This window comes from Thermobia domestica, chromosome 1, assembly GCF_964235325.1.
Source record: "Thermobia domestica chromosome 1, izTheDome1.hap1.1, whole genome shotgun sequence".
Taxonomy (NCBI): Eukaryota; Metazoa; Arthropoda; class Insecta; order Zygentoma; family Lepismatidae; genus Thermobia; species Thermobia domestica.
This window is the reverse complement of record NC_137454.1, coordinates 343,304,784-343,321,464: the sequence shown is the minus strand read 5'-3', so window position 1 is coordinate 343,321,464 and position 16,681 is coordinate 343,304,784. Positions and strand designations below refer to the sequence as shown.

Sequence of the window (16,681 nt, the reverse complement as noted above, 5' to 3'; positions counted from 1 at the left end):
GAGTAGAGGAGAGATATTGTGCCAATTTGGGAAAAAATACTTGGCACTGCTCCTTCCTTCAACTTTGGTTTTTTTCTAGGAAACACTTTCACCTCACCACCCACAACAAATGTATCGTGACGAATTATGTTAGATTCATGAAAATATTTTATACATATCACTGGATTTTTTATCCTGGTAAAATCGGTAGGTATTTTCCTAATCCATAGTCTTTTTAATGGCTCTGATTTTGGGAGCAAAAATGTGGTAACAGTGGAATCACTTTGCTCACTTTTATAATTAGACTTGCATCCACTCACGCCACAGTTACGAGGCATGATGATGGCAAGCAGTTAGCCCACATAAATTCTTCGTTCAATCTATAAATAAAATTAAACAAGCGTCAGTGAAACATCTAAATCCGATTTACAAACATGTGTATTTAGTACATTTTAAAAAGGAATGCTATTAATATTACACGAACATACATATTTACTAAGTAAATCAGTCTTTTGAAGAAGAAAGAAGGCTCTTGTGTTATAAATGGCAGTAAAAATAATTAGTGATAGATTACATGTCCGGTAACCACAAAACTTTCTCGATGCCAGATCAATTGTCAATGATATATATCATATGTAGGGTCTCCCACACATGTTACACAGCTTGTGGGTAGATTCATTGGACCAAACTGGTTTAGTTTTCTTAATACCATTTTCTAGTCTACGGCTCCGTTTGTAAGATACAGGGTTGTCAATTGTGAGGCACCATTGACTTTCAAAAATAGTAAATACAATTGAAAACTGGGCAACAATAGTGATCATATATTGCAGCAAGGCGCTGTGTATACAATTAGTGCAATGAATACATGAAACATGAGTGAGACGGTATTAAGAAAATCAGTTTGATCCAAAGAATTACCCACAAGCTGTGTAACATGTTATCTGGGACACCCTATATATATATCATCATACATTGAATATAACACCAAGAACTGAGCCATGAGTTATTTTAAACATATTCAGTTGCACTCTTCTGATACATATCCTGATATCAGGGTTGGAAAAAACCATGGTTTTTATTGAAAAAAACAAAACAAAAAAAACTGTTTTTGTTTAAACCAGGTTGTTTTGGTATAAATAACTTGTTCTATGTATTTATATCCCATATGGACAGAAATAGGTTTGCTTCGCCTTGGTGTTATTATGAAAACACCCGGGTTATGCTGGAAGGGGTCATGTAAGCTTAAGGCGGAATCTAAACCGCTTCTTGGTTTACATCCGAGAGAAATTGTCCTCCATTTGAACTTGAAACCACGACTAATTTGCCACAAAATCTAATTTTTCAGAAGCGGGTATCTTTACCGTTGGGGCGTTGGCCCATATCCCCAAGCAAGGTCGTTTTGTTCAAGCAAAGCAATATGAATGAATGTTGACCGTCGATCCTGGTCAAAACATATGGCGATGGGAGGGGCATAAGAAGTATTTTGTTTTCTCACTACTTTTGTCAAGAAAATGCCATTTTGGAAACAGATGAACTTCAGGATGAACGGGAGGAATGGTAGGTCTTTCATTGATCGAAGGACAAAAATGAAAAAAAAAAAAAAAATAGAGAGAGAGAGAGAAGTTAAATCAAAGATTTAACCAAGTCATGTTACTGAATCAACTGGTGTGGCTTGGTTAAGGTAAAAACTTATCAGGATGTCTGGCCGATGTCCAATTAAAAACATTAAGTACATTGAAAGTAAAAAGAAAGTGACATTGGGCGGGAAGAAGATGACGGTTTTACTATAGTAATAATAATAATCATTCCCTGAATCTTTGAACTGGTCGGTGTACGTATAGATGTGTACACCATTATACATAATGTACACTCATGTCCAAAATTATTGTCGCATGCCTATAAATATGTCAGTAGCGGCTGGTACTATATGTTGCATGTTTGTGCAACCGGATATTTCTTTACTACTAAAGATATTTTTAAGTATTAAAGTAGTGTATCAGTAAAAAATAAACCTTTACTCTTGAGCGCAAAACAGTATTGATGCATTTCTAAAAAAAATAAAAAAACGGAAAGAGAGTGATATACAAATGCAGTAGCAGTAAGCGTTGCCACTAGAAGCAGTAACATTGAGCATATGGCAGCGAGCTCCTATCTTTTAACATGAGGAAGTGTATTTATTCTTGCATCGCTGCTATCCTCCCGTATTACGCGTTTCCAGTTGGTATTTCGTTTCAACTGTTTTATAGTCAGCTTCTGTAGTAGTTACGAATTCCTCCGTTTGCAGCGCTTGACTCAATTGATAGGTTGAGTGAGATATAGACGCTTGGAAGAAAGAAGTTAGTCACGAAATAGAAACTCGCAAAGAGCAAATACGCGTCTGGTGGTAGCAGGGGGATCCAAGATGAATATTTGGGGGAGGGCAGTCGTTCGAAGTCAATAGATTTTATTTTACATCTATAATACCAAGGTAAAAATTCTTGGGATAGATTTTATTTTAAAATAAAAAATATACTATTCTGGGGGGAAAGGGAGGCGATCGAGAATCGAAGAAGAGAATGTTTTACCACTGGTCTAATTGCTAGCTGTGTGTCGCTCGTGCACATGATCCTGTGTTCAATTTCCGGCGGAGAGCGTAAAAAATTAATCTCAAATTATTCACTTTCAATACTCATCTGTCTTTTTAAGCTTAAATTGCTGGAATAAGCCTAATAACAGAACAGCAGACAAAAATGCGTAGTTACTGAAAATGAACTTGTCCCTTATATTCATACAAAGAAATGCTAACAAAATGCATATTGTCGGAGGAGAGAAGTGTTTCTGTACCTTAAAGAAAATAAAGCTGAAAATATTTGCAGTAGTGATGCTTTTTATTCAGAAAAACTTGGCGAGCAGCATTTCAGATTTCAATGAAGTCATAGATTTTGAAGCTCAAAAAGAACGAAGAAAGACCTTCCATTCTAAAATAATGCATAGTTTACTTAAATAATTTTGTTTAACTGTGTGCATGAATATATGCAATTTTCTTGTTTTTTCCTTCTTTTTGTGTTAACGATATTATTCATGGCTTACAGCACATGCTATATATTCGATTTACATCTTGTTCAATAACATGAACGTAGAAGTTTTTGTACATAAATAGTGTATAAACGCACATTGATAGTGGTTGTTTGAAAAAGAGGAAATAACTTATATATTAAATCAATATTAGAGAATACACTTTAATCAATAAATATAGAAATAGAGCTTATAAGGACTTTCCTTTCATACTTCCTGAATATTTTTTTTTGGATAAGACTCAAGAATGCTGGGGGGAGGGGAACACTTGCCCGTAACTACATACCTTTGATATTGCAACATTGCAACCGGTATTTCTACAGACCACGAACCGCTATTGAAATATGTTGTTCTAGGGATATAAATATATAACGAATTCGAACGGTATTTCTTATAAAGTTAGTATGTGTATAATCGGCAAATACATGTATGTGGTAAATTTCATGTCAAAAGAACAGGAAATAAGAACAATAAAACGAAAAATACTTCCTTGTCCATCTAGCCACATACTCTTTTACTCATTCTAATTTTCGTATTTATAATTCTTTTCCTATGAAATTTGCCACAAATATACATTTCCCGAGTATACACATAGCATCAGTATTTCGAGTAATAGTGTACAACGGGTCCTCATCATCTTCTGTGCGCGTGGATACTTCCTACTGTTGCACTATGTACAAAAATGATTTTATTACATTTACAAGTGGTAATAGAACACGCAAGGAACCCAGATCATGTTGTATTCTCCTTCCAACATGAAGTGTGAAAAAACCGTGATCTGCGTTTCTTATGTGTTCAATTACCACTTCTACGTCAAATAAAATAACTTTTATACGTAGTGCAACAGTAAGAAGCATCCACGTGCACGTGATATGCGATGTGTGTTTCAAATGACCCACATGTACTCATACACAACGTACAAGGGCACATTATTATTCTTCGCATACCATATAAAGAAACAAATTCCTAGAAAATATCTTTAAGTACAAGGGCATATTTCAAGAATGCAATAAAAATAAGGGAGCGAGTACCAAGCGAAAACGCGCACAGAATAAGTACAAGGGGTGTATTATTTTTAATCAAGAAATATAAAGCACTATAAAAGTTAATGCGTACAATGACCTACTGAGCAACATACAACTGCTTACCAGTCATGTGATGAAATTTTAATAGAAAATAAAACACTCAATCTACATAAAAGAATCACTCATTAAGTAGAATAACAGATTTCAAATCACCAATATAAAAACAGATAAAAAACGTACACCTGGTTCACGATCCACGTACTTACTTACATGTGATTCTACCACCATTTTATTCTCTCCTTTCTCATACTACTCCAGTGTGCTCCAGTGTGCTGCCTGCAGAACACAAAGCACAGGCTACGTCAATGTATGCAGAACCATAAAAAAATGGCAACTCCACGTAGGCGGAGCCTCTGGCTAGAACTGCAGGACGTTATACGGCCCGCGAGAAAATTCCCGAAAATGCAAATTACCAGTAAGTGAAAGTAAACAAAAAAAAAAAAAACTTCGCTTTGCGTTCAGCTCACAAAAACCTTTACGGAATGAATCCAAACGTTGAAGCAAACCTTTAAGAAATAACCATCCACCCTTCCGTTTCCTTCACAGAAACCGGTAAGCAATCACGTTAGACCTGCTACTACTGCATACAACTCTCAAACAGTTGAAGAGCATTCGCCGTCAAACAATACAAACCAGGAGTACAGTCACAAAGATGAATACACCTATGTTCTTTTTTATATTCGTATCACCAGGAAAGTGAACGACACTCGCTTCGTTACCCCATTTTTAAGTACCTAGATGGTCAATGAATAATCTGTAAAAGACTGCACTTCGTGCGTCCTCGGTAAGTGACGAGGTGTGACGTATAGGCCTACTATAGCCGTTATAGATATGCGGCAATCATTTTGGACATGATTGCACATATAGATAGGTTGTTATGTATTGAGCAATTTTAGGTGCACTGTCTTCCAGTTTGTGTATAAAATTGGGAAATTTGAACGGTAGATGTAATTTCTCTTGCCATATCTGGCAACACTGTAACCCAGTGGCAAACATGGAGAATGAGCATGGGAATTACTACCCTCTAAGGGTAGTAATGTCAGTCATAGGAACCGCTAGCACGTGGAGAATTTAGTTTTAATTTCAAAAATCTTCTTTGTTAAGCAGAGATAAAACAATTTGACATCTCTGACCTATATAATTTATCTCTGTGCACTGATTTGTTTAACCGTTGGTGTTTTCGTAGAAGAAAAGATACCAACGTGAGTTTATGAAATTTTGAATTCACCATGTGGCACAACGTGAAGTTACTCTGTATATATTTATAAATCAAGATAAGGTTTGACTTTACAATGCCAGCTCCAGCTGGTGCTGGTATGCACACACAGAAACAAATAATAATAATATTATGAACGTGAACTTTTACTACACTGTTCCATAGTATAAGTAGTAGTAGATTTAGGGGTAGAAACGGGTTAGAAGCCCCATAGCGTTTCGTTGGGTTCTGTTCTAGACATAAAATGTGCAAATTAAGGACTTCCCTAAATTTTTGGGGTCCTTGTAAATTTGTGGATCCGTATAGTAAAACTTTTAAATGCCCAGAAAGATTTGGAGAAGTCTTGAATTTCTCCATTTTTTGTCGACATCAGAATTCAGTCAACCCTTGCGGGGTTTGTAACCCGTTCCTACTACTACTTATACTGTGGATCCGTATATTAAAACTGTAGGAATAATTGTTCCAAAGATACATTCTTTCATGATTTCTGTGCAAATACTCGGTTTAAAAAAGTGTGCGTGGGTTTTCTCGGGGCTCTCCCGTTTCCTCCCACTTTCTTCATTCCACTATTTCATTCATTACTCATTATCACCGTCTCCTTTAGCCTAACCGGCATAACCGTGGGACGTAAAACTCAAAGATTTCATTTCATTTTTCGGTTTAAAAAAACTACAATAAAAAGCAAGCCAATTTGTGCTAAATAGCTGTCAAACAGCAAGAATGCCATGTAGGTGATTCAGGCAGTGCGAATCTGGCGCTCTGATATTAGTCCTGAGATCAGCTTAGCATAGAATTGCTAAATTGCATGATTTGGGAAAGATTCCTGTTGGGATCCCCTCCTTGCCACATATAAATCCAAAGGGAATAGGACGAGATACACGTCCCTGTCGGATAAGAACTCCAACAAACAGTTAGTAGGATTTACGTTTCATCTAGTAACTCAGTTACGATCTATGAAATCCAGAGTATTATTTAAACTTGCTAACTTCGTACAAGTACGAAGAAAAACGAAATAAATTTTGATTGGAAACATGCTTATGTGAACACAGTCTCAGTATGTTCGGCCACTACGTATGCATACGTGTTTAGTACTTAGTGTTAATTTGTCACTCGAGAATTAATTGTAGCAGTGATGAGTTGAAAAGATTTCCACCTGGAATTGAAATACTGTGGAAACACCTATAACCCTACTCAGTCGAACCGGAAGAATCCTCAAGGGGGGGATTTTAGTTAAAAAAAAAAACAAAAAAAAAACGTTCAGCCTATGTTTAGCAGAACCGGCCCAGCTCTTTTTTCTTAAAGATGGTACAATTTTTGTAATTTCTGTTCATACTAACTTAGTTTAGGTTAGGTTACGTTACCTTAGGTAACATTAGTTTATGTTATATTATGTTAGTGTAGGTGTCCAGCATAATTTTCCAAACGAATGATAGAATTTGGTTAGTTGTACTAATATTAGGTTAGTCTACGTTAGTTTGTGTTAGGTTAGATTTGCTCTTGTAAATGGGCCGCCATCTGTAGCAGTTAACCCAGTTAGTTATGTTACCTTTTTATTAACACTTACCTTCACTGTTTATATTAACTGGATACATCCTTGTGCACATCATTGTCTTGTTGCACCGTACGTCTGAAACGGTACTCTGCTAAATAGCCTTCCATGTGTTGCTTCCTCTCACCACCTATGAAATTTCTGCGAAATCCAATTCGAGGGAAATTAGATCTAGTGATTACATGCTCCTTATGTTTACGATTACTATTATTGTTGCTATCAAGATTAGGTTCGGTTACGCGATTACTATTATTGTTACTAATAAGTTTTGTTTCGGTTCTCTTACCGGTAAAATTAGGTTCAGTTCTCATTCGTTTTACTGATGGCGAAATGTGTCTCCTAACGGATTTGTACTCTTCGTTTACGCGATATTCACGGTACTCTGTCGCACCATGTCTGTAATTAGGTTCGGTTACATTACAGGTGCACATGAATTTAACATTACTTTTCACATTGGTATGACACTTTAATCTCACATGGACACTTCGAATGTGATTTCGATTAAAGTTAGTTTGGTCCAGGTAAGTCCAGTATTGCACCATTGACGGATTTTTTCAAAATTTTGCAATGTCATACGTAGATAATTGAAGTTAACGCACTGCTTTGCATTCGCTAAAAGCACCATCTGATTGCTGACTAATATCGTTTTGGTCTTTTCATTGAGTGAACGTTTCAGTAGCTTTAACTCCATCGAACAATCACTACAAGCGTTGTTGGGAACTCAAGTTCTCTTTCTGAATTTCACGAATACTGGAATCAACTTTCTTCCGCTACATGAACCAAGGTCGTGTGTATATCATTAAACGATTCTATTACTATTACTTCATTTGCACAATTAACATCATGTTGTATATATCGTGAATACAAGCAACCAATAGCATTCACTAGTCGGAAATGATCATAACTTTTCGGACATTTATACACACCAAAATCTTCGTTACACGCAGCATCAGTAATGCAAGGAAAAACTTTCGAATGAAGAGAAAAGTTGGGATAATCTGAACCAACCTCTACCGCAGTATGTTTTTGTGAACACTCAGCAAATTTCATCCAAAGATTGAAATCAATGATGTCATATTTCTTCGTTGATGCAAAATTAAAATCTGCATTCTCCATTGTTTCTGTGGAAGGTTCTTGTTCACTTATTTGGGAAATGTGATCATTAACCATAGTTTCTACCACTTCAATAGAATTTGGCATCTCAGTGAATCTACTCCTAATACGATCTACTTTAATGTCACATAGTTGAATTCGTAGGTTTGTCTGATCGATTTTATTGTCAAGTTGTTTCACTTATTCCTTTTCTTAATTCATACAATCACTAAAATCTCGATTTAAATATCCCATCTTCGTTCATTTGATCAGCAAACCTTGCATTAATTGTCCTCTCTGTTGGTTCATATTCAGGAAAATCGTGCTTTAATTGGTTCATCTGTTCCATTTGTTGGTCCATTCGGTTACCAAAATCTTGTTTTAATTGTCTCTCAAGTTGATTGATTCTTTCCATTTGTTTTTGATGAGGTAGGCCAGGTCAGAAAAGCTCATTTCCCTATTACCACCCGATCCTGTTGGATTTCCAATGTCAGGACGACTCATTTTGATATTTCCAAAAATTCGTTTGCATATTTCTTTAAACAAAATTAATATGTAGGCTTATAGTCAATCTTCACACCTGAAGTTTACTGTGTAGGAGATTATCTACTAAGCTCCATACGAATCTCCTAAGGTTCCTGGTGCAAAAACCATCAATTTTTATATAACAGTAATCCTGCAGCGAGGACCATTAAATTATACGATGAAATCCCACAGTTCATATAAATTTATATATTAATTACTAGGCTACTAACTCATCAAAAACCGTTTCGTATACTGCATCAAGATATTACTTTTATTATGTTGCATAATAAATTAAACTTTTATACATCTTAAAAAATATGGATGTAGTTTACACAAGATGGTTCTCAAATTATATGTTATTTGTATTTTGCTGCTATGACAACGAATCTCTATCTTAACACAAAATAGCACCTTATATCAACAACAAAGCAGTTACATTTAAATATCCTTTTCTTTCTATATATTTCTTTTCTTAGATAGCTTGTGCATCAATTTGAAGTACATTCTGCCCAAAGATGTTGAAATACAAGTAGAAAATTACACATATCATTATATTACTATTGTAAGTGCGTACAAAGTTCAAAATAGAAGTATCACATCCAACACACAAGCCCACCATATCTCACAATGAGTAACTAAGAACGGCTAACTACTTGATTCGTTGTATTAATATTTCTTCATCTTCTTTTGTTAGGTAAATACAAAATTTCGTTTTATTACCTTCCTAAAGATGCATACTTTTATTACGATTGCTTTAATTCAACTCATTTCTTCTGTAATTTTGTATTTTTTACTTGATTCTCGACCCCTTCTGCTAAAGATACTCTAAACATTCCCTGTCGTAGAAAAACAAACTTTACAAGAATATTATGTTGACACTATACTAATAGAAAGTACTAGAAGTAATGTCTGACTCAAACCAATATTTGTAAAACGAGGAAAATATACGATTGTTTCTTTGTAAGATAGAGAAAAGTGTGTAGGCTTATTTTAGGTGCACCACTCAAAATAATTGTTGAAAAATATAGTTGTTTTACGAATTTCGTTCTTATTGTTCCCTGAAAAATTTGGGATTTTCAACATGGAAATCTGTTACTAGGCCTAGATAAAATTCACTAGGTTCACCAGAAGGAATTTTTTGGAAAACTACAACTCGTTTACGATTTCCGAATTAAGAGAGCTTGTGGATGTATAACGTAACAACTACAGCGTTAAAATTCACCAAGCGGTGCTAGGTGGCCACTAAAAAGGGCACAAATACATTATGCCGGGAAAGGGCAGGGCGAGTACAGCAGCAGGCGTGTCAGTGTAGGTGGTTATAAGCGTAAGCGAAGTTAGTGAAAAGATGTTGGTACATGTTTCAATAACATTTGCTATGCTTTCATACTAATAGCGCTATACTTGTAAACATTAAGTTCAGCTTCTGTACACTGTACACAAATACACCGCTGGTGGAAAGTAGTAACTACTAGAGCCGTTTTCCTTGTAGATTTACTTATATTATCCGTCGTAAAGCAACTGTAATAATTACGGTATTACCCTTACTGTTGTAAACCTAAAATACAGCTGTATTCTTTTGTATTAAATTTTGCCGAGTGCAGAAATTTGTTCCTTAAAAATGTGTCTTTTCAGGTCTTTCTATTAAAAGTTTTCCTTTTTTCATGTGAATCTTCAAAGGTGTACTCCCAAACTAAAACAGCTCCTTGAAAATGAGTTTCTTCTGCGTCCTATTAAAGAAGATAATAATTTAAATTGTAAGATTATTAATATAAATAGTTAATTATTTTAGTAAAATAAATTTATTTTAAAAATTTGGTTAAAGAGAAAGGTAATATAGTTGTCTCGCCTTTTTGTTTACTTAATTTTTTAAAAGTTATGAAATTGCTCCTTAACATATATGTTGATAGGGCTGTTCGGTGTTAAGATTTGACTGATATTGATTTTGGTGTTTTAAATATCGAAAATCATCATTACGTCGCAAATAAAAATACCGTGCAAGCGGGTATCTATTTATAAAATTTTTAGTTCAGTTAAATATACTGTCTACCCACACTTGTAATACGTTTGTCCTTTCATTAATGTAATTACTGTAGCGATGGACTATAAGAAGATTAGGTAGAGATATGTCCCATTATATCTCATACAATTGCTCAATAGATATTCTAAGTTTAGTCTGTGCGCCATCTGCGCGAAAGTGCGGTTCATTTCTCATAGGAACTCTTTTCGTTAGGATCCATCATATTTCATGTAACATTGTTAGGAGAATGGGCGCTAAGCGTAAATAGAACGTATAAACCAAGAAATACTATAAGATAAGAAAGAAAGGATTTAGAATTATATACTGGAGAAACGATAGTACCCGAGAAAGGCAAGCTCAGCAAATTAAAATGCAACAGCAACAACAAAATAAATTTAACTTGAAATGGCAATCGTTAGATGCATTTAAGTAAAGGTGAAAGGCAGGATACAACAAGCAAATCTCTATAAAATATTACAGTACGTCTTAAAAAATTTTATCCATTTTTAAGTGGAAAATTTGTATATCATTGCCGTCATGTTTTATTCAACAAATATAAGCTAATAATTTAGTAGAATACATTAGTATCAGTATTGGTAACTTTTATTTAAACAAAAGATGTACAAAAGCAAATAATCGGACCTCGATAAAATGTAACAATCTATAAAAAAATTATAATATCTATGAAAGAAAATATAGGCTATAATATCCGGTATGTAACTAGAGAAAAAATATGTTAGGTTAGGACAGAAAATTTAAGAAAAAAAACGGACATGGTCAGTATTTCGATATATCTGTATAATTCTGTATTTTCGGCATCTAGGTATATCCAACGGCTCCGAATTTCCAAAATGTTCTGGGTGCATACCACTGGCGAAGAGTAGTATGTTTTCACGGGAGTCTCGATATTTTTTATTGATTTCCGTTTTATTTAAAATCTTTTCTGGACACTGTCATAAAGAGCTGTGCTCGATTCTATTCACAATATAGTTCCATTTTTTATTTTAGGGATTGCCTTTAACTAGGCCAGAGAAAGGCAGGAAGGAGGAAGTGTGTTGCTTGGTTCCTTTGCACAAACACGTCTGAACGAAACAATTATGTTTTAGAAGTTAGAAATTTTAACTTCCATCTCAATGTTTTATTTTATTTATTTATTTATTTTTCTGATAATAGCAAATGAGAAATATTTATTTTATTCTGTTTATATCAAACTAAAAATCTTGTGGGTGCTGAAAGCCCGGAGCACCCACGGAGTTGGCACCCATGGGTATATAGATACGTTGGTAAAAGTAGTAGCAAAGTTACGAATATATTAAAGTGCTGCTTTCAGTAGTTTTTCATCCCTAGTCCCATTCCAAACCTCTCAACTCACTAGCTGATTTTCAATTATCATTGTCTTCTTCCGGCTCGCTAATAGATTATGTTAAAACGAATATTATTTTTCTTATTGGTTTCAGATCTATTAATTTTTCTTCAACATTAACTGCAGAAGATTTCAAATCTCCATGTTGAACAGTTCTGTGTGACCGAAATGGCTTCACATTGTTTCAACTTTGCTTCTAATAAAATTGAAACGAAAACAGAAATCATTCCTCTTAAAGTTGAAATGAAAACAGAAGACGAGTTATTTGAGGAACGTAATTATAAACTAAGTACTAGTAACACTAATGATCATAAAGATCCTCTTGCTATAGCTTTGGATCACAAGGAAACAGGAGGTGCAACGGAAGTAGAGGATATCACTTCAGATGAGGATGAAACAATATCAGATCAGAAACTAACTTCGAAAGGAATATGTTTGGTGGAGCGTTTACCAACGGGTGATGTACTTACAAAGTCCGAACCTTTTCACAGTACCATCAGGCAAAAATACTACGATCTTACATACATCATGGAAGGGTCAAGTAGTCACATGTATGCCAGTATTGGACACAAGATCGATGACGGAGCGGATGTTCAAGAAAAGAATAATGGGGATGTTGGTAGCAGTGCGCAAGCTCTGAGGTACGTTTAAATGCGTTTATTTCATCTGTAGTATGTTTTGTATAAATATTTCTTTTGTACACTTGCAGTACTTTGTTAAATATTGTTTCCTTCCTCTTAATCTGTGTTATTGGAATCGTAAACATTTAACACAAACAATGCAACCTAATGCGTAGCGTTGTAAGAAGTGAGAGTTTGGCTATAGTAAATTGCTATAAACCATTTTGAGTGTTACGATCAAATACTGACATGCTTTGGAATAATGTCAATATCCAGTAATATGTTTCCTGTTATAATGAAAAGTACCTTGCCGAATTTTTTATATCTTTCTCCTGTTACTGAAAATATTTTCATGGTATAAGTCATATTTTAGTATTCATTTAACTGGGTAAATAAGAATGCCAAATGTGGATCGCACGAACAAATTGTCGAGTTTTCTTTAAATTTTATTTTTATTTTTAACGTTGTTAACGTTACAGAACCCTTTTATTTATTATGATTGTTCTAATATTGAAGTATGTCGTATCACAAACAAGCTGTTACTAGAATTACCACAAATTCAGATTTTTCTCGTTTGCGAGTAACTTATTTTATTATGTAGCTGATTAACGTCAGTAGTAAATGTTCGTGTATCAGAAGATTATATCCTAGGATGGAGTGTCTCGTCATATGCGCTTGTACCTCTGGCAAAGTTTAAAGATAAAAGGTTTTTTCTTGCTACTTAGTATGACACTTGCAAGGAAAGAAATCTGTTCTCTTAAAGAACGCTTTCATGTGTTCTCTAAACACTGACCATATTACGGGGGTCAAGGTTGCTCACTGGAAGGATGATCACCTTCTGCATTTGGGGTACTGTTTCTCTCCCAAATCCCGATAGTTTCTTTGGGTTTCTTGGAGTTCTCACTTGCTTCTTACTTTTCTCATTCTGTTATTGTAATTCGTACCATCTTCTGGGTTCTTAAACATGGGATATTGAAACAATTATTCTACAAACAAATGATCGCACCTAATTGCTCAAGGTAAGAGAATTTAGGAGGAGTAATATTGGATTAACATCGATAGGATTCGGTAACATTGCAAAGAGAAGGAACTTAAAAATTAACTTTCTCTGTCGATTTTTTCAAACTAATTCATTGCTTCAATACTTCATTTTACTTAAGTATAGAAAATAATACCTGTTCTTTAAATTATAATTGTAGAGTTTGTTCTTTATTTTTAATGATAGATAGTTACATAACCGTTGAATGAGAAACATTGAAAGCGGTGCTTTGTAATTGTTTAATGAAGTGAGAGGCAAACATTGTTAATATAATGTGTGCTATGGTCCGTTTATTAAACAAGGAAATATTAAATTCTTTTAATCATTGACAGTAAGAAACTAATTAACATAAAATTTTAAGATTTTCAAATAAGGAATTGAGATGTATTTTGAAAACGTTTTTGGATATCTGTTCCTTGTGAGACATTCAAACCGTTATATGTCTTTCATATTGGGTAGTTAATTCAGTGAAAAGTATCTAAATGTCATAGAAATTACTAATTATTTCTCCATTAAATGATTGCATTTCGTTCACGTACATTGAAATCATGTAACTATAACAGAATGGTATCACTGGAATTAAAATATAAAGTTCTGTACAGCTTTTACGTAGTATAATACTCACTATTTTCGTACTGTTACATTATATAAGTGGATTGTGTTAGGTTAGGCTTCGTCAAATACACTATCAATTCGAAGAAAAATTAAGAACGTAAATGAAAATAGATGTGAATCAAAGTTGAATTACGTTTGTGCCAGGCTAACACAGTACTGTTCGTAATAACATAATCGCACTTTACTTAAATTTGATAGGATACGTATATACGTTTCGAATATAACTGTCAGAATCATGAGCTGCTTGCAAGAATGAAGAAAGATTAAATATAAATAAAAACAATTCTTTCTATGTAAAATGATTCTCTCTATACATATCAGATAACAATACAATCACTTTTGCAGTGTGGTCTCTCATTTATTCAGCAAAGACTGTTATAAGTATAGTAGTGGAATCTTATTGTTTTTTTTTTAATTTTCGTTGTATGTAGTATTTTTTGTTTCTTTCATTATTCTATGTATCTTGTCTCTTTTGAATATTTGTTAATATAAGTTAAAAGGTGAATTAATATTAATGCAGGTTTTTGCTGAACGGTAACACTAACCAAAGTCTTAAGACATTCTCAAATTATTATTGAATGACTATTTGTGTTAAAACATCGTTCTTTTGTGATGAGTGTTACCAATGGTTTATATTAATACAATTTTTTGGTATATTATGTTATTATAGGAACAAATGTTCTAAATAAATACATATAAATTTGTTAAAGCATGTTTTCTCAAACAATACATTGATGCATATATTTGTCAAGCAAATATTAAAAGTTCTGAGCCTAGGTTGCTTGCGTCATCTCAGTGAACAGTCCACGCTACGTCTGACAACATCGTGAATATCATCGGTGTAGAGATTTTATTTAATACTTGGAAAGTAAGTTGTCAATTACGACCCAAAAGTGTTCTAGCATTAATATTAGTATTCTTCTTTTAGTTCACTTGGTTTTCGGAGCGTGCGCTGCTTCTGCCGAGATTCCGGCTAACGGGAGGTTGTTGAAAACTTGTTCCGTTTTTAACCACTAATATACTCCAACGTTACAGCAGTATTTAGGAAAATAAATGCAGAGAGTTACACTGAATTATTAGGGTACTAGTGGGCCCGTTTACTATTTATATGCACTGGACCTGTGGACCTGGGACTTTATTAAATGGGTGATAGCCGTCGTAGTTTTGGGGCGGCTATAAAACGTATGCCCCTTTACTTAATTCTGTAGCGAATTCCACGAACGTATTTGGCTATTTTCACTCGCGGAAAAAACTTCTGGAGTCGAGAGACAGGTCAATGTTGGCAGTATATTTTAAAATGTTATTAGGTTAAGCCACCTGTATGGACATGCAAATTAAATGTTAAGATAATTTTCTTTAATTTATAGTTCACTGGCCATGATATAGAAAATACATCGGCAGCAAGAGAGAATTTCTAGATGAGAACGGACTGAGCGGTATGGTTGTTACCGCTGAGTCGTTGGAACATCTGGTCTGCTCTGGCTAACTTGTACATGGTTTGGTCTTCCTTGCCGCTGCATTTTTATAAGTTGTTGAAGGAAGCACTTAATTTAGTTTTAATAACTATAGAACGTAGCCTTTGCATATTAATGAGTAAGCAAGAAATACTGAGGCTTTAAGTAAGAGAAATAAGATACATTGATTATATATCTAATTTAGATAATGAATGCGGTCTTTGTTACTTATGAAAATTCTCTCACGGTGAAAAAGCGTTTTAGACATGTATGCGTGAACGATGAAAGATTCGTTTCTTTTATTGCGTGGGAGTGAAATTGAACTGTTAGCAATTTTTACCGAAGAAAGAAGTTATTTGGGTTGCAAAAAAAAAGTATAAATTGAAGCATTACTTTTGTTGTTAACCTGGTGACGGTTAAAATTACAGTAGTTATAGGTATTGAGACATCTTTATATCTATATGATCAAGTTTCTTGGTAAACACTAGGAGATAAAATCTGGTTTTTGGGGTGAAACCTTATATTCTTCGCTTTCTAGCAGGTTAATTTCTGAATACGCTACTTTGAGGCATTACATGTGATTATGAGTTATTTTCACTCAATTTGTTCAATATTGTACAGGTGTTTTGCCAAATGGCCAAAGGCAATTGGCACTAAGATTTCACTTAAATAAATTACGTACACTAGGAGAATACGAAGTAATAATTGATGATTTAAGATGTTACTCACATATAAATATTTTCTTGTGTTATAGCCTCTTGTATTACATATGAAAGAAGATAAGCTGTGAGGCAAATTATAGATAACTAATTAACGAATATACGTTTAGATTAATTATATTTGAAAAGAGAAACTTAACCGCTTGAACCACAAGTTGAAGTGGCCTACTAGTTGACGTTGAGCGCCGTACTATCTGTCTCTAAATGAACAGTGGTAATATGATTTATAAACAGAAAATATGCAAGGTTGGCAACACATTTATAAATCAAAGAAATATAGATATCATGTGTAATGCCCCTATTGTATTCTTGTAAGATTCACAAATACTTTTTAATTTTTACAATGCATAACTT

At 34.2% G+C, this 16,681-nt stretch overlaps 2 protein-coding genes across 2 annotated transcripts in view; both read left to right on the top strand.

The window, feature by feature from the left end:
• The window catches only part of LOC145663905 (uncharacterized), a 395,806-nt gene extending 380,644 nt beyond the window's left edge, over positions 1-15,162 (top strand). The window contains exon 4 of the transcript XR_014127295.1: positions 15,138-15,162. The gene's annotated coding sequence lies outside the window, so the exon portion shown is untranslated. The remainder of the gene's footprint in view (positions 1-15,137) is intronic.
• LOC145663938 (uncharacterized) lies at positions 5,114-16,280 on the top strand. The gene is made up of 3 exons (XM_081730156.1): positions 5,114-5,320; positions 11,975-12,521; positions 15,522-16,280. Exons 2-3 carry the CDS (start codon positions 12,049-12,051, stop codon positions 15,538-15,540), a joined length of 492 nt encoding a protein of 163 aa, XP_081586282.1. The 5' UTR covers positions 5,114-5,320; positions 11,975-12,048; the 3' UTR covers positions 15,541-16,280.
• The last annotated feature ends 401 nt before the right edge of the window (positions 16,281-16,681 follow it).

Excerpts from the sequence above, each read along its gene's own strand:
- LOC145663938 (XM_081730156.1), top strand. The coding sequence starts at position 12,049 with ATGGCTTCACATTGTTTCAACTTTGCTTCTAATAAAATTGAAACGAAA.